Below are 18,318 nucleotides of genomic sequence, written 5' to 3' on the forward strand. Positions count from 1 at the left end.
CTTGGGCTGCTTCCCGTCTCCCTTGAAAATGAATTACTAATAACCAAAAGTGATCTGGCGGTGTCGAACTTTTTTTTTTTTTTTTTTTTTTTTTTTTACCCTATCGTGATTCAACCCGTGTCAGGTTTTGGAGGGTTGTACTGAGGTTTCTACAATACAGCGTAGTTTATTGAAAATACACAGATTGCACAGGAAGTTGGGATCAGGGGCTACATATATTTACCATATATACCATGAAATTCAGCTTTTCAGAATGAACTGCTTAAGGTGTATGGTTTTGCCAACACACATTGTGACAGCAACAACTTTGGATCCAAGTTTTATTTCTTTTTGCGTGAATAAATCAGTATTTCTGACACTTTATCATTTTTACCAAAATGATTCAAAGTGCTCACTAACCTGGTATGAGGTCAATGGAAATTCAAAGCTCAACTACACAAGATTTTTTGATATTGACCTATCGAGTGTATGGTCACAGGTGCCAAAGCATCTGGGAATCACTTAAACCCCAACTTTCCAGCTACGCAGCTCTGAGCCACTTCTACCCCTGGCCCAAAACACTGCTTGTACGATTGAGTCTCTGGGCTCTCACCAACACACCATGCATTCACTGGCTGTATCTGAAATCACTCTCTCATTCACTCATTAAGTATTCCCTATAAAATGTATACTCAGTAGTTTACTCAACAAGGAGCAGTAAATTGAGATTTCGGACATTTATTTATCATCATTTTGCGTCATCACTGACAGCTGTTGTAGCAAAACTTTAATCTTCACATCTATAAAATGCAGCACATTACATTGTGGGATTTTTCGCTGCCATGGACACTACTTTTTTCATTCCAATGTGGAATTTTTTAGGGGACTATATGGTGGATAAGTTTACACACTAAGGATCCGGACAATCAATGGGGAGAGGTTTCAGACAGTCCATTTTGTCTTCATTTTGTTTTTTATGTTGCAAATCAAGATGAAATCCATTTTTAAATAGTTTCATACCTATAAAACTGCTGGTAACCATTTCTGGTAAGTAAGTGCAAGATAGAGACTATCCTCCCATGATAGATAGTCATTTCAGCAAATTGATGCTTGCTATGGAGACAATATCAAAGAAGGACCAGGTGTACTTCAATATGCTGGCCCAAACAAAAATACATAAAAACTTGAGTTCGAATGTGTGTTACAATAGGTGGTAACATTCAAGTTCTCCAATCGGTTAGAGGGGTTACTGTTCTTTCAATATGGTCAGTTCTGGCAAAGTTATGTAACACTTACACAGTAAGCTCAAAAACTCAGCTCATACGCCTCAGATATGTAAGACTGCAAGCGTCTCCCAAAGCATTATGTTTTACCATGGGGAACTCCAGGAGTTGCCTTGCCATCTTAGGCTACAGTAAACCATATTTAACTGCAGTGTGCAAGTAGCCAGCGAGGGTTGGCCACTCTCATGACATGGGGATTTTTGATGTTTTTCTTTGAAACTAAATCATAATTTCTTTCAACTGATGCTACTCACATGAAAGGCAACTATGGCAGTTACCCACCATAACATGAACGCATACAGTAGAATCACAGCAAATCCGTCAGTCACAACCATGGATGTATTATATGTACTTTATAATATATAATGAATTATTTCTAATAATACATAAATAAATAGATCTCTTAATACAGTCATGGTCAAAACATTATAACTGAGTGTCACACTCTCTAAAGTTAGCCATTTTAGCTTTTAAAAACACAAAGCAAACAATGAAAAAGAAAACACTCCGACATGCATACTTGTAAACATTGTATATGCATTTTCTTACAGTTTAAAAAATTGTATTATACATGTTGTACCATTTAAGAGCTTTATTTTAACAGGTTAACTCGTTAGCTAGCATAAATCCTTAATGTTATTCATATCTGTATTAGCTAGCTAGCTAAACTCCGATTAATTTCCACACTCTGGAAAGGTAAATCAGTCAATAAATAAACAAATAAATATTTAAGCCCAATTTCTTTAGTATTGTTTTTTTTAAGTATCCGTTAGTTTCCTATTTTCATCAGTTAATTATTTAACTTGACTGTACGAGACCTTCAATAGTCCCCTCTTTTGTAGGTCAGTCGCCTACATTTCCCAGAATTCCACGTCATCGTTTATGTGGACTGCACCTCAGCTGCTCTGACGGAGCACCCGACTGCCCAGCGCGTTTTTTGTAGTAATGCAGTCCTTTCAGTCTTTATCCCTTTGCGCCAAAATGAATAACACGTTAGGCTGAATCTGCGTGGTTCACGGCGAAGGAAACGGTAACATGAAATGGAGATCACTCGGGCCAGGCCGTCCTTGTATGGAGAAATCGGTAAGTAGCTTACAGTCGATGACCGACAGTAGCCCAAGACAAGCGTTTTAAACTGCGCTAGCTGGGCGAGGAATAGGATGGGACTGGTGGCTGCGATAAGACAAGCTCTCGTTAGCTTTCATTTCATGGTGGCTAGCTTTCAGTCTCCGTCAGGCGTATAACTGGGTCAACGTCAGCTAGCACGCTTTCACAAAGTGACGGGCAAACGGTAAGCTCGTTAGTGAGGCCAGTGGACACTTAAGTGCATTTGTGCGATCGTAGCGTTGCTCAGTGACAGCGAATGTGAAATACTTCAATAAGATTCATGTTCCGCAACATCGACCCTGTGAATGTTCAGGTCAACGGACCCAATAACATACGCCTAACAGTGTAATACAATCCAATACACTAGTGGCATTATGATGGTTTGGATCATACTAAACCTGCAGTGATTAGTCCATTAATTGATTAGTCTATTGAAAGAAAATTCATTAGCAACCTTTTTTTTAAATAATCGATTCATAGTTTAAGTAATTTTTAAAAACAAAAATCCCAAATATTTGATGCTTTCAGGTTCTCAAATGGGAGAATTTGCCATTTTTTTGGTTCTGTATCGTAGTAACCTTGATTAATTTTGGGTTGTTTTTTTTTGGCTGTTGAAACAAGACATTTAAAGATGGCACCTTATGCTCCAGGATATTGTGATGTGCATTTATATTAGTTTTTATGTTTTTTAGATAAAACGATGAATTGAGAAAATAATCAAGATATTAATCGATGATGAAAGTAATCGTTAGTCGCTGCCTTAGATTATACGATGAGTGTGATTTATTACTGTGCCTCTTGCTGAACCAGTTAATGAGGAGGATGGTCATGAACCTGGGTATGAGTGTTAAACAGCTGTTGCCTAGCGTGCTTTAGATGTAAATAGTGAAATGCAGTACACCATCATTTAGTGTTTCAACTGCAGTACTTTTACTGCAGGATCAAGAGCTACATAAATACCTCTTGTCTCATGTTTTATAAGGACTTGTATGAAAAGCTTACTGCGACTCTCTTTCCTCACTTTGTGGTTGAGGCTCGACAAAAAAGAAACTGTATTTCAGCCATGATTGCTCAATTGGAATGACTAAATAAACTTGAACTCGAAGAGAGATTTGTATTAATCATAAGTCAACACCCACACACCCAGAAAACGTAAACACCACGATTAGACAGGTTCAGTCTTTGTTTGGTTTCACATATCTGCAGCTCATGGTCTTGGATTCTGGACAGACCGGTCAGCGGTGCATGAGGCCGCTGCACAGGGCAGGGCCCTCCAGCTGCAGCAGCTGATCGAGGGAGGTGCGGCGGTTAACACCGTGGCTGTTGACTCCATCACCCCGCTCCATGAGGCGTGTATACAGGGACAGACCCAATGTGTCAGACTACTGCTGGACGCTGGTGCGCAGGTGAGCCGGTGTCAGAACTGTTTCAACAGCAAGAAATTTTTCTCAAGAGAATCAAGTCAAGTTTAATGGCTTTCGTCATCAGTGCATGATTGACTCATCGGTGTATGCGCGACTTTATTTTGCCTCTGTGTCCGACAGGTGGATGCTCGTAACATCGATGGTAGCACTCCGCTGTGTGACGCCTGTGCAGCCGGTAGCCTTGAATGTGTTAAGCTACTGTTGGAGTATGGAGCAACAGTTAATCCTCCACTGTTCACCTTCTCACCTCTTCATGAGGCGTGCATGGGAGGTGCGCCTTGTTACACACAAACCGGATATACTTTGAGTCATGTATCTGAGATGTCTTTGCTTCACTGGTCTCGAATTTCCAAACAGGATTCCACACAGTGTTTGTACTGTGTTAGTGCAGGAGAAACGTCTGGGAGAAGTAGTTTTCTTTCTTTGTGGAAAAAGTGCACGGGGGTTTTAACGATCTTAGATAAATTGGAATAATTAAAGGCAGGCCTTAACTACACAAAGTTCCTCAGTATTCTTTTTAAATAGTGCCGGAAGCATTGACTGTATGTAGGGAGGCTGGGAGGGAAATGTTATGAACATGGCAAATTTTTTTTCACATCCTAACTGGTTGGAAAACATTTGAACAAGCCTCTTTTAATAGCACATTTTGAACATTTCTCCCAGAGTTAGGGGACTCGGAAGAAAAGGAACAGAGAGCTGAACAGAGGAAGCTGAATGCAGTTCTCTACCAATTTGAAATGTGTCCCTGTGGTCCAGAGCTCCTGACTATTGAGCTCTTGATTCACATTTAAAAGCCTTTCAAGATGTAGTAGAACAAACAGACAAGCAAAAAAGTTACACAATTAGCAGTAAGACTGTGGGACAAAGTGTACTAGCTGTGCTTGCAAAGGCACTGGAACATACTCGGATAATTGCAGTATTGATTTGAAAACTGAAATGACTGGTAAAGAGAAACCTTTGAAGTGAAACTTCAGCCAAAATCTGTTCAAGCTGAACAACAGCTCGTGTTTTACAGCCACCTTTCGAGCCTACAGAAAATAGGTGTCTCCTCGCCTCCTGGGATTGTATCCCCAGTCGTGCCTGGAAAGTCAATATGCTGCAGAGTATTTCATTTTATTTTTAAACAGAAATAATTTTGCCTGTCTCTTACAATAGGTAATTCAGATTGTGTTCAGCTCATGATTGATCAAGGAGCTTTGATGGAGGCCCATGACTGCCACTATGGGACACCGCTTCATGTAGCCTGCGCCAGGCAACACTATGACTGCGCCAAAGTTCTCCTCAATGCAGGTAAGTCCGTGTTTATCGACTCCAAACCAGAAATTGGTAAAACCAACAATATTTTCGGGTCAAAACCTGGATATGAATGTGTTTTTAAGATTTTTTTTTTATTTAGAAATGCAACTAAAGATTATTTTTGTATTGATTAATCAGCCACTTTTTCAAAAAAATGTTGAAAAGCCTCAAAATGTTTTGAAAATTATGTAAAGTGTAATTTGAAAAAAAAAACAATTAAGGTACATTGTGATATTACAGTAACCAGCTTATTACCACAACAAAACCAACTGTCTAGTCTCCATAGGACAATAATGACAGTACTTTAATATGAGACTTATTCTTGTAAAGATTTACTTTGTTAATCACCTTATTTTACTAATGTTTATTGAGAGGATTTACATAATTAATCCATTTTAAAACTTAATATATCCCTATATATGTGTAGATAGGGAACTATATAGCTCTGTACACCCTGCCTACAGTGTTGGTAATTGTGTAGATCGGCGGACTGATATGCCTTAAGACAGTGAAGTGATGCAGCACGATTGTTGTCCCTGTTTTGTCGTCCAGCGGCTGAAGCAGTCATTAACGTTTACTTCACCAAGGACCAAAAGTAGTTTGAACGCTGTAACTCCCAAGTTAACAAGTAACGCTAAGAATAACATTACATCCGTTGATCTTCCCGGTTCTCAGCAATTTATGAAAATGGTTTTGTGCTCATTGTATCTGCCAGTCGATCTGTCTTTTTTTTTTTTTCTCGTACCGCTTTGCTTTGCTGGCCACAAATAACACAAACCGAGAAGAGCCTGCTCACCACTGCACAGTGAGCCTGCTGCATCCAACCTACAGTTTTACTCAGCTGCTTAGGCATGGCCTGCCACACCAGTGATCTACTCATCCACATCAGGGATTATACAGTTTATTTATTTTGAGTAACAGCTGGTTTATTCTCATGTGTACTGCTAATGATATTTATTTATTAAGTGTTACCGGCGTTTATACTTAATGTACAAACACAAATGCTGCAGAAAAAACAGGGCTACTTCTCTCACTCATGCATTTCTGTCTTTCATTCCTCAAGGGGCAAATGTTAATGCTGCCAAGCTGCATGAGACTGCCCTTCATCATGCAGCCAAAACAAAGAACGTTGATTTGGTTGACCTACTTGTGGAATTTGGGGGGAATGTATATGCCAGGGACAACCTGAACAAAAAACCCATCCAGTACACCAGTCTGGGATCTCCCTGTTACCTCTGCCTTGAGTTCTATGAGAGTAAGTTTTTTGTTTTTTGTTTTTTTTACATAAAGTGTGCATCCTGTCGCTGTCTGTATGTAGGTCACCTGAGAGCGCAGGTAAAATGAAACCTCCGTTGTTAATCTCTTCCTTAGATACTCCCCTCAGCCTACAGCAGATCAGCAGAGTGGCTGTGAGGAGGGCTCTCGGGACAAGAGCACGTGACGACGTTTCCAAGCTGGGCTTGCCCAGTCGCATCATAAATTTTCTCTCGTACATGCCACCTCCAGTTACTGAACTTTAATCACTATGGGAAACTTTAGATGCAAGTCTAAGAAAGTTCAATCTGGACCTGTTACGTCTGCTGGCTCTGTGGATCTCTCTCCAGGAAGTCATGACAGAATGTTGAAATTGGTAGAAATACAGCACAGATTAAAATACCTGAACACTGCCAGACTGGTAGGATTCACAAAGCTTTCATTGGATCAGCTTAATTTCTCATTCACTTAATGCTACATTAATAGATTTTTTTGACTGCAAGGGAACAGTAGGCCAGCCCTTTTATGCCATCAGCTTATGAAGACATCATGGCTAATCTGTTAGCAAACAACTGCCCACTTACACATCACGCAGACACAGAGCATCAGTAGTGTCTCACTGGAGTCGTGTTTTTCTGGCCACCAAATTAATGTTGACTAGCCGTTCACCTCTGGTTTGGTTCACCAACTCCTCAGAAAAGCCTCCGCCAGCCATTCATTTACTTCACCTCTGTCGTTTCACGCTTGGAAGGTAGTAGAAAAGTGGCTGCTCGGGGTGTTTAAGAGAGGTCAACCATACCGTACTTATACCATAGTCTACACGAAGGCCGAAAGACCAGAACACCTAGCTAGTAAAGGCCATGCACGTCAATGGTAAACCTACAAAGGTGATTTGAATTATTCTGGCGGATCAGGTCTCCACTCAGGACTGTGTGGGTGTGTACAGACTCTCCATCAAGCACAGGCTCTCCTGTTAGCTTTTTGCACTCAGTACAGCAGGAGAAACTACACCTCTATCATGCTTATTAGCGCATAAAGTCCGGTAACTGCACGATTCCCGTCAAGCTCAGCTGAAACCTTCAACCGGAGCATAAGTATAATCAGCCACAAAGGCTGAACGCACCTTGAGCTGTTAATTCTCAGAGGCTTTGGCAACACGACCAACCATTTCACATCGATTGGAGTAATTTGAGTCAGTGTTAATGTTTGTATTTTTTTTCAAGTATTGCTTTAAAGAAGTAAACTTGTACTTGGCTGGCTCATCATGACCAAGTAAGTTTGAACGTAAGTGTGATTTCATCATAGGTCCGGTAATACTTTGTTTAAGCGTGCGGGAACATGAGGTGGTTTGAATAGGATTGTATAATTGTATTTATTTGTATATATTCTGTGACTGTTTATTTTTAATGTAAATTTGTAAATAATACAGATGGTTCTATCGCTATTATTTGTGTAAATAAATAGACCAAAACCAATTTTCAGTGTTGTGTCTTTTAATGTAATTTACCATAAAATCTTCAGAACTCACAATTGATTAATTTTCTTAATAATTGGAAAGTGCCCTGGAACATTAGGAAAAATACATCCAAAAACTAACGTATACATTTGAAATGCTATGAAAAAAGTTATTTAAGCAGTTTTGGAACAAAAATGTGAGACCTCCAGGATGGTTTACTGGAAACAGTTTGACCAGCTTGCAGTGCTTATTAGGCCTCATATATCAGTCAAAATTAATAAAAAAAGCAAGTTAAATTAAAAAGCAATAATTACATTATCACTACTACAACATCACTACTATCAGTGACAGAAGGGTAGTCAGTCAGAGAGGGAAAAAAACTACTGAAGATTAGACGAGAGCAATCTGCAGCCACAACCTGACATGAAAATTAGAGATACGAAAGCACAGAAAATAAATGCATTTGTTCAGTTTGACTCAGTCAAAAATGTGTCCCGACATGAGCTGCTGCTACAAAACTTGACTGATCGTTAGTCAAACTGTGTTTTACCAGTTTTACAAAGTTTTACTGTGTTTTACCAAAGGTTATGTGATTTCAAAGCTGTGTTCAACAGTGAAAACCCATAGTATGTTATCTGTGTAAAGGCGCCTTTAGACTGCGACAACAATGATCATATAATTTTCACTTTTATTTTTGGATGTTTTTTAATTATTATTTTCCAGATTTGTTTTGTAAATCATATGTTATTTTCTCCAGTGGCCGCAGATTAGCTGCCTGGGTTAGCCACATTTTAACAGAAGGTATCTGATGAGATGACCACGAAATAAGAAGAAAGTTCAGCCAGCGGTCAGTTTCAGGATAAACACCTGTGTCTTCATCTTTTGGATGATTTCATGTACCTCAGACCAATAAGCTTGTATTTTCTTACAGTCTTAAAATGCATTCATCAGTGTCCCTTTTTCTGATTTACACTTGAAACAGAGTTGGGAGACATGAGGATAGATTTTATGAGGCGGACTGGAGTAACGTATGTCCTGTGCGTAAATTTGAAGTTTCGTTCCTGCTGTCCTTCTGTTACACAGAAAGATTCTCCCTATCGACTCCACTGCATCAGACCGTGCCATTTATTGTGGTGAAACTGATTGTCATTTGACCCTACCTGAACCACAGCGGCCACACAGCTGTGACCTATTAGTTTTATTAAAAACTGTTGCTTTTACAACCCTACCAGAAAGACTGCATGGAGTGCCACGACTGGCTCCTGTAAACTGCAATTCAACAGTCTTATTTCAGCAGAAAAACTAAATTTTGAGGAAGATGGTTTCGGCAAGGCTGTGGTTTAAATACTGCACATTCAACAGTTGAAACTTTGCAAGAGGCCGTTTTGTTTTTTGGTATAGATTTTAAACACATTAATTCTGTATTTCTCCTACATAAGCAAGCTTGATAAGGTGCTAGCCTGTCCGATACACCAAAAGTGAATAATCATCGGTTTTATAGTGAGGATAAACACTCGACAAACATGGACATTACAACAGATATTCAGCTATAATTTAATTTCACCAAAAAAAATGCAAAAAAATTGCATGTACATTAAAATCAACCCTGTTAATGTAAATCATTATATGGCCTCTACTTCCAGACATTGTTTTTCAGGCCAAAAACAGTTCGACTGGAGGGCAGCTCAAGCTCGTTAATCAACACGTCCCACTATGTAGTATTCAGCAGTCGATAATGACAGTGAGAGGGTAGAAAACGGGAGTCACATGTACCTCTGAACTGAAAATAGTTAACCAGTAAAACTGACCTTGTCAGCAGATTTTGATGTTTCAAATGGATCAAATGGAAAACGAAATGCAATCATGACCTTTTTGGTTCAGCTGTCATTTTGAATTGAGAAATGTACAAAATCATTTTTAACACACTTATAAGAAAGGAGTCAGCTTCACAGTTTACTTTGCTTATGTTGCAACACACTGAACACAGTGAACACAAACAAGTGTCCAAAAAAAAAAAAAAGGAAATGACTAAGGGGTCCAAGTACATCGAGAGGACTTTCTCACAGTCAGCCATACTCAGGACTCAGGCAAGTACAAACAAATATTTTATTTTTTCCTGATCAATTTCCACTGAATACATCCAAATATGTTTGAGGTTTTTTTTTTCCCAAGAAATGTTTTTACCTTATCAGAACTATAATCAGTACTCTGCTCATTATCTTGTATCTAATCTCAAACATTTTTAACCTTGTTTCACACAGTTGGTTCCTGCACAGACGGCTGAGGCCATTACATTTTCTCTGCTCCTTGGTACCTTATCTAGGCACAGATAACACTTAAAACAGACAACAGACCACATGCTGCTTATACTAGTAGATGCTCCGATATTTTGATTTCAGCAAATAACTGAGGAAGTTTAAATTTGTCGACACTGGAATGAACGAAAAGACAAAAGAGCTACAGGTGGTATAAAGTTGTTTTAACTCAGCGAGACACAGAAATCCCAGGTTCCACGCACATTTAGCTGGTGTAAACATACTTTTCAGTCCCACTGGCACATATCGCTTTTTCCTTTTTTTTTTGTAAACTAATTACACGTTTTAAAGACTAAAATTTCATATACATTTGGACGGAAATGATTGGAAAGGCTTTTTAGGTGCAGCTACAGAGACAAAGCAAAAGCACAAAAAAAAGTGGTTGCATGATATTTCACTGACGTGACAAACGGTGCACATGCAGGGTGCATGTGCCTGTATGAGAGGAACCCATCCCTGAACCATCAGGTCGGGTTAAATGTCTACACTCCAGTCTCCTTCCTCTTTACTGAGCCTTGCAACTTCTGGTCCAATCTGGTTTTGGAGAGTGTCTGAGGCCTGAGTTTAGGGCCAGAGACAGGTGGACAGTTCTCATCTGTCTCTTTGTCGTAGACAGTGGCTGAGAGAGTGGAAGACCGGCGTTTGGCTCTGTTGGCTTCTCCCTGCTGAACTCGAGGTGGAGCCTCCTGCTGTTGGGCCATCGCAGTGCGGAGACAGTTGAGCCATTGCTGTTTGTGGTAGACATCATTGACATGCAGGGTGTGGGTCTGGCCATGGGATGGATCCAGAGAGCTCACACGGAAAACGTTCTTCACTGGAGAGACACAGAAAGCAAAGAAACACAGTCAAAAAAGATTAAAAAAAAAATCTCTTAATGCTGCAAAGTCTAGAAAAAATCCATTTTAAATTAGTTTCCTTCTCTATACTTTCAGGACTGTGAACTGAATAACCACCCGACCCCTAAATACAAAGAATAGATGATCCCAAATATATTCTATATATACAGTATTTATTTAACTCCTCCTTATGCACATTGTTTAAGACCACTTGTCAGCACAGTAAATGCAATTTAAGTGACACCTTGATGAATTAAAGGTGTGCAAACTGAGTCAAATTTCAGCTAAATATTATGAATGCATAAGAATGCGTTGAACGCTGAGAGTTCACAATATTTTGCTATAAAAGTAAAAATAGAAGACGAAAAATACAAAGCAAAAAATTAAGCAAAGCCAATTTGCTGCTGATGAACTGTTCTCTGTGACTTCGCATCATAATTTTACAATTTCTGATGCTATTAGTGAGCCAGTAACATGTAAACTGTGGGTCTGGATGTGATCTGAAATGTAGTTACATACACAATGTCAGTAAAACCTGGAAGATGGAAGATGACTTACTAAATATGTATGCAAGTAAAGTAAAGTCAAACGTTATGGTCCAAAAAGTACAAATATACTAAAACAGCTACTCAGCTGCAGTAATGGGAGTAAATAAAGCGCGATTTTACTTCTCTGTGAAATTTAATCACCACCAACTGTTCTGTGGTTACGTTGGCTTAGGCCAGCTTGTAGCAAAGGGAAGATTCAAGTTAAGCTTAGTTCCACCGTTGAACACTGGAGCCTCAACCCACCCCTCTCTTACAGCTCAGGGCATGTTCACAGTTTAACAAGGTAACTGCCATGATTTTGAAAAGCTTGGGAATGGTGAGACCAAATGATAATGATGCCCTACTTGCACACAAAGGCTGCAACTAATGATTATTTGTGGTGATTAATCTTCTGATTATTTTCCTCTTAATCATTTAGTCTATAAAAATTCAGAGCAAAAAAAAAACAAAACAAAACAAAAAAAAAACATCCAAATTATTTTGTCTGACCAACAGTCCAAAACCTAAAAGATAACAACGATACAAAAGACAGAAAAGGAGCAAATTCACCAAATGTTGGATTAATGAAACAACAATGAAAAATTCAAATGGGTGACACAGATCTAAGAGAAAATGCCTCAGCACAAGGTGGAGTGCAACACAGCTCAACCCACCTTTCTCTGCGTTAGTGAAAGCCCCCCTGAATGACCCCCCCATGCGGATCTCTCCATCCTGCAGGTCCTCTAGAACCAAGTCCCGAACTGGGATGGGTTGTCGATACACCTGGAAGCAGCTCCTGTCGTTACGTGTCACCGGTCGGGTCAAAACCAGCAGCTCAGAGAAGAGGAACACGTGCAGCCTCTGCGGAGAAACACATCAATAGAGAATGAAATTTACTTTAATACAAGACAAACAGCATGTAGACAGTAGAACACTGTCTATAGCACGTGGGTGGTAATAATAAGGGGAGTGATCCGAATTCTCACCGAGCCACTCTTGTTCCGCAGCTCACCATGACAAAGTAGGGTCTTACAGTTGTCTATGAGCGGGTCGCGCTGCTTATCATCCAGGTACTCCAGTTTGTCTATATAATATTGGCACTCAGACTCCCCTTTCCTCACGTTGATGTCGGACAGAATCTCCTGGATTATACAGATCTGGATAGTTAAAGTAAGACTCATCAGATGGCTGTTTGGGAAAACACACAAGACTCAATAACCAGTGAGATGTTCTATTACTATAAAATTAGGGTGTATTATCATTATTATTGTTATTATTATTATTATTACATATTATTGTAGGCTATAGCCACGTGATTTATCATATCTAACAGCTAAATATAAGCAACAACACTTATATCTGTGATAGCAAAGATATGTATAAAGTAGATATCGTACAGCTCTCTCCAGACTGACTACGTCTGGGTGATCAGGAGGAGTGTGTCTGAGGATCTCTCGCAGCAGCAGTGGGTATTTCACCAGGCGTGAACGTGGGATGTCTAGGAAGCTCCAGAGGTCAAGCTTTCTGCTGAAGGGTGACTCCAGACAGCGCTGCAGGAAATCCTGGACCCGCCTGTCCTGCTTTTTCTGGTCTAGCAGGGCTTTGGCTGCAAGCTGGTTGCTGCAGTAGTTTTTGTAAGCATTCAGACCAGGCAGCTGGGAAGATACAAAACCGGTTTCAAGCTTTTTACACACTGAAATTTTGTGCTTCCAGAAAATTGACTGAATTTATGACTGTGTATCAGTGTATCTGCAAGTATTGAAAAGTCTTAAAAACTATTGAATTCAGGTTCCTCCTTAAAATTAATTTATAAGTCTTAAACATTTTCTCTTGCCTGTGCCGTAGACAGAAATGTTATAAAACGTTTCTGTATGTGTCTGCGTGCCGTCAGGCGATGTAATGCACCACTAAACTAAAAGTGGGATTGTTTTGACAGCAGATAATGCTGCAGGAGGCTGTTCAATCCTTTTTAGTGGATTTGCAGTGGGCACCATCAGACCTGTAGCAAACACTGTCACGACTGTTAGCTATAGTAGCTAGGAAGTCTCATCTCATAATGGGCAAGTGTAAATTTTTAGGAAAAACTTCTATAAATTAAAACACTTTTAATGGGTTAATTAATCAATTTTCTGCATTTTATCCATTTCCAATTACATTAATGCATAATTGATTTTTTATAACATTAGGAATTATTGTTATATACTGCTAGGAAATACTGAAAAAAAAATGGATGTCATAATAAATAAGTCTGTTTAGTCCCTACTAGTTTTCAATCATACTTTCATTTCACTTTGGCTGCTTTCACTGTGAAATAGGTATTAAACTGCACTCTATGGGGTATTTCCAAGGTCTTAAAAAGGCCCGATAGGAACCATGTGTGAAAGGTAAACATCCTCTCCGTACATTCTTAGCACGTGTTAGTTTGCTACCATACATACCCAGTCTATCACTATCTGTCCGATCTGAGCTACTGTTCCATCGGGGCCAGTTTCCTCGGTCAGTTTCATCAGTAAGTCTGCAGATAAAATAGTGCACACATGGTCAGAAACACCGGTTAGCATTAAAGCCCAAGAACGGTTCCCGATAACTTACCCTCGTGCAAGGGGATGTATGCATCCAGGTCTCCAAATATGTGAGCTAGTTCCTCCTCCGTCATGATGGAGAGCTTTAGCATCGGATCATGGTACGCCTGACAGTAAGCAAAGAAGACGTTGAAGAGGGGAGGATAAATGTTTTGATTTTTTAAATAAATGTTTGAATCTAATTTTATTTTCTAACCTTTCGTGCAAGTTGGAGATCTTCGATGAGATCCTGCTCTCCCCTGTAAAGCTCGTAAATTGCCTGGAGAAGAAATGTTGAAACACAAGAGGAACCACAGTGTTACTTCTTCCACTCCCTGTACTTTTAAGATGACTGTACTCTAGACTGAAGTACACAACCTCTTGTCTCTTGATCTCTTTGGTGGAGAACGTGCTCTTCTGATGGACGTCCAGGGTCTCCGACCACAGCGTACTGTTTCTGCGCTTAGTGGGAGTGGGCCCTGCTGCCTTGCTGCTGGCTTTGAGGGACACCCCTGGTGACTTGGTATCCCCACGTAACGACATCGACTAGAAAGAGAAGATGTTTTACGGTCAAACAAATTCTACTTATTGAAATGACTAGATGGTCAATTTGTAGAGTGAGAGTCACAGAAAAGACTTTGCCGTGTACCTGGATGGTCTGGCCAAAGCGCCGCACTGCCCCATTCTTTGAAGGAGATATCAAGTTGACCAGGGATGAAACTTTGGCCAGTGGTCGTGCGCGCTTGTTGCTGGGTTCCTGGGAAGCGAGGAAATAAACTCTCTTCAGTTCCACTCTATTGTATTGAGGTGTAGACTGTACGAGTGCAACCCTACCTTGAATAATGTGGTACTGTTTTATACAAGACTCTCAGTTGAGTAAAACATTTATATTTAACTTATTTTGTTCAACACATTAAAAAAATAAAATAAAATATAAAATATATATATATAAAATATATATATATATTTTTGTTGTTGTGTGTTTACCACATATATATATATATATATATATATATATATATATATATAGTGTGTGTTATTATTATAATATATTATATTATATTATTACAATGTCTGAAATGTTGTTGCTTTTATTTAGTGTGATTTATACTGATGAGAAACCAAACCACTCTAAATGTGTCAGGAAATCCTCCATGGCTTAATGGGGGTCTCAAAATGCAAGTGTAAGTTGTCGGTGGTGTATAGAAAGTGTATTAAACCACTGAATGCATTGAACTGAACCTTGAATTTGTAACCACTACAGTGCCAAAAGACTGACTATGCCGCATAACGATGTGAGATTCAGATGTGTTTTTCCACCATTATTATTTCCTCAGTCAGACACTGGTTGTGCCGGTCTGATGTATAGTGGGAATATCCTGAGCTCGTAAGACACAAGAGCGCTCATGGCTGCCTGTTCAGCTCAGTACCTGAGTCATGCAGAGGGATTAAAGTGTGAGGGATTAAAGCAGGTCTGGTGCAGCATCAAGGCTGCTGCACTAGACCTGCACCCAGGTCAGACAGGACAGGAGGCCGTCCTGACTCTCACCTTGAGGTCGAAGCTTGACAGACTGACCGTGTCGTCCTCTTTCTCTTTGCGCTTTCTCTTCTGTAGAAATATAACAAGACACACTTGCTACTCTCAGAGGTGCAACGAGAATTAAACAATAAATTTTCCCGCAACATCCCGAAATAGTCCTACTCATAAAATACAATTCCAAGTATCAGAGATGCAGTACATGTACAAGTCACATTTATGGCTTATGACAGACATGTTTTATTTTTATCTGCTCTGCATTTAATAGTGCAAGGACATGACCACTGCAGTGTAACATGATGGCGTTATGATCTCAACATTAACTCACTAGACTGAAGTCCCACGGAGTCCCTGGTGTAAGAAAGGTGAAGGAGCTGCCTCTCTGCAGTGGAGGTCTACAAGAAATGAGACAAATAATTTGTGGCTGTGCAAAGTGAAAACAAGTTTATCTATATCATGGGCAGCTTGGCTTACTGCGTGTCTTTTTAAAATTTTGTTCAGATCTGGTGGGTTAAACAGACCACGAACACCAAGTTAAGGCATAAATACATGACTGAACTTCACCTGAATTTCAAAAAAGCCAGCTTCTGAAAATGGTCAATCGAATGTATCCAGGAGAAGATGGAGATAGAGAATCATTGTTTTTATACAGCTCTGTTGATATGATGGATGCCTTTTGTATCCTATTTCTGTTCCAGTCACTGTTATGTTTCAAATATGTCAAGCATTGTGGATGATGATGGAGGTTTATTAATATTTAATACCATATAAAGTCAGCTGCTCACACTGCTACACAACCTAGTTCTTGTGCTCATCCCTTTAAGCCATCCTGGAAATAAAAGGACCAGCGTGCAGAGAGTAAAGGATCGAAGAAAGTAATGAAAATAACTGGTGAAGTTGCTTTTATCTGCAAAATCCAGGTTGTTGGGAAGTGATTTGTAGGGGACACAGAAACATGTCAACATGTTAACAGAGTAATGATTACAAGCTAACCATTTGGCAATTTGAATTTTTGAAGCCAACATATATATCTTTACCAAACATATCTGGAGAAATCAAAAAAAAAAAAAAAGGAATTTGAAGTAAAGCTAAAATGACTGGTTGATTAATTGATTAGTCAATTGCTGGAAAAATTATTAGCAATTATTTTGATAATCAATTAATCTTTTTGTTTTTCAAGTAAAAACGCCAAAACTTTTCATGGCTCCAGCCTCTCCATGTGCAAATTTAATGTTTATCTCTGTCGTGTATCATTTTAAATTGAATATCTTTGGGTTTTGGACTGTTGGTCTGGCAAAATAGGACAGTGAAAGACACTTCTTCATTGCTTTTCTACATTTTATAGACAACTCAATTAATCGATTAATCGAGAAAATAATCTGCAGATTGACTAATGATGAAAATAATTGTGAAAGACAACATCTAGGGCATATTAATATCTAGGATATTGTGATGGACATTTTTATTTTTTTGATATTTTAAAGATGAAATGATTAATCAGTTAATCTAAAAAACTACTGAGCAGATAAATGATGATGAAATTAATCATTAGTTAACTCTGCCTTCATTATAAATTTACTTGTAGTTAATTATGACAAGTTTTTAATGACTAAACAGATGTTTTTGTTGTTGTGTGTTTACCACATGTAGTTTAAAATTTAAAGTTTAAAATTGTTTTTTTCCGAGGGGCACCTGAAGGCATCGTGTGCCAGTTACATTACCAGCCCTGCCCGTCACCATTGACCGACCAGGTGACGTTAGCTGTAATAAAGAGTGCTATAACCACATTATAATGCAAAAGAGCTACAAATAAAGAAAGATTTCTGCATTTTAAGACACGATCCACCTACTTTTTGGAGTTATTTCTCCGGAGTATTTGTGGAGAGGGCTCTGCAGCGCTGATGACACTGGAAGTGGACGTCCTCGATGACATCCTGCGAACTTTCTGCTTTTTATTTTCCACCGTCCTTCCGCAAACTTCTTCATTTTCTTCCATTTTGCGAGAGGCTTCCTTTTGAAATCACTTATACCGAGGCGTAGTTCTGGCCAAATGAGCAAAATACGACGGCCAGCCGTGTGGAAACTGGCCCCGATGTGTACAAAGAAAATAGAAGATCGATGACAAGGGAACACACACCACGGCGGAAGTTTGAATATGGCGGATTCTTGGAAATGGACCAATCAGGAGAGGGCTCAAAGCTCCGCAGCTAGGATACCAGGAGGAGGGAGGGGCCAGTCAGAATACTATATATCGACCTTGAATGGGGCGGAGAATAATGGAAACCAGGTTTATTTTGCGAGGTCATTCAGATTCCCGCTTGTGACGTTTATTTCTTTATTAAACTAATGCATCAGTATATTCACAGATAGATGCATAACAGTTAACCTGAACTTACCACATAAACTATGATAATAATGAATAACATAAATTAGAGACGTGCATCTTCCCAATATCTACACATTTATCTACGCACAGACTTATCTAAATAGATATAGATAGATAGATAGATAGATAGATAGATATATAGAAAGAAAGAGTACTTTATTAATTCCAAACTGAAATTGCAATGTTACAGCAACCACTTCACCTATATCCCAAAAACAATGAGTTAGATAAGAAACTATATAATTAAAGGCAAAATTATATACAAAAGCTAAATAGACTAAATAAAGTATTAAAATAATAAATATAAATAATAGAAAAAAATAATGACAAAAGATAGACACAAGATAGACACACTAT

The 18,318-nt window shown here is 39.1% G+C and overlaps 2 protein-coding genes across 2 annotated transcripts; one reads left to right on the forward strand and one right to left on the reverse strand.

Moving 5' to 3' along the window:
* The first annotated feature begins 1,998 nt into the window (after positions 1-1,998).
* Positions 1,999-7,818, forward strand: asb13b (ankyrin repeat and SOCS box containing 13b). Its single transcript, XM_040134081.1, has 6 exons — positions 1,999-2,345; positions 3,576-3,775; positions 3,914-4,064; positions 4,949-5,083; positions 6,153-6,344; positions 6,461-7,818. The coding sequence occupies exons 1-6, from the start codon at positions 2,303-2,305 to the stop codon at positions 6,607-6,609; spliced, it is 870 nt and encodes a 289-aa protein (XP_039990015.1). The 5' UTR covers positions 1,999-2,302; the 3' UTR covers positions 6,610-7,818.
* A 2,073-nt stretch (positions 7,819-9,891) lies between these two features.
* On the reverse strand, positions 9,892-17,805 carry LOC120793603 (neuroepithelial cell-transforming gene 1 protein-like). Its single transcript, XM_040133823.1, has 12 exons — positions 17,426-17,805; positions 15,904-15,970; positions 15,588-15,647; positions 14,688-14,795; positions 14,417-14,584; positions 14,256-14,318; positions 14,070-14,166; positions 13,916-13,992; positions 12,875-13,132; positions 12,464-12,634; positions 12,152-12,338; positions 9,892-10,928 (listed from the first exon to the last, which is right to left on the reverse strand). The coding sequence occupies exons 1-12, from the start codon at positions 17,569-17,571 to the stop codon at positions 10,597-10,599; spliced, it is 1,734 nt and encodes a 577-aa protein (XP_039989757.1). The 5' UTR covers positions 17,572-17,805; the 3' UTR covers positions 9,892-10,596.
* Positions 17,806-18,318: the final 513 nt, after the last annotated feature.

Source organism: Xiphias gladius, chromosome 8, assembly GCF_016859285.1.
Source record: "Xiphias gladius isolate SHS-SW01 ecotype Sanya breed wild chromosome 8, ASM1685928v1, whole genome shotgun sequence".
Classification (NCBI taxonomy): domain Eukaryota; kingdom Metazoa; phylum Chordata; class Actinopteri; order Istiophoriformes; family Xiphiidae; genus Xiphias; species Xiphias gladius.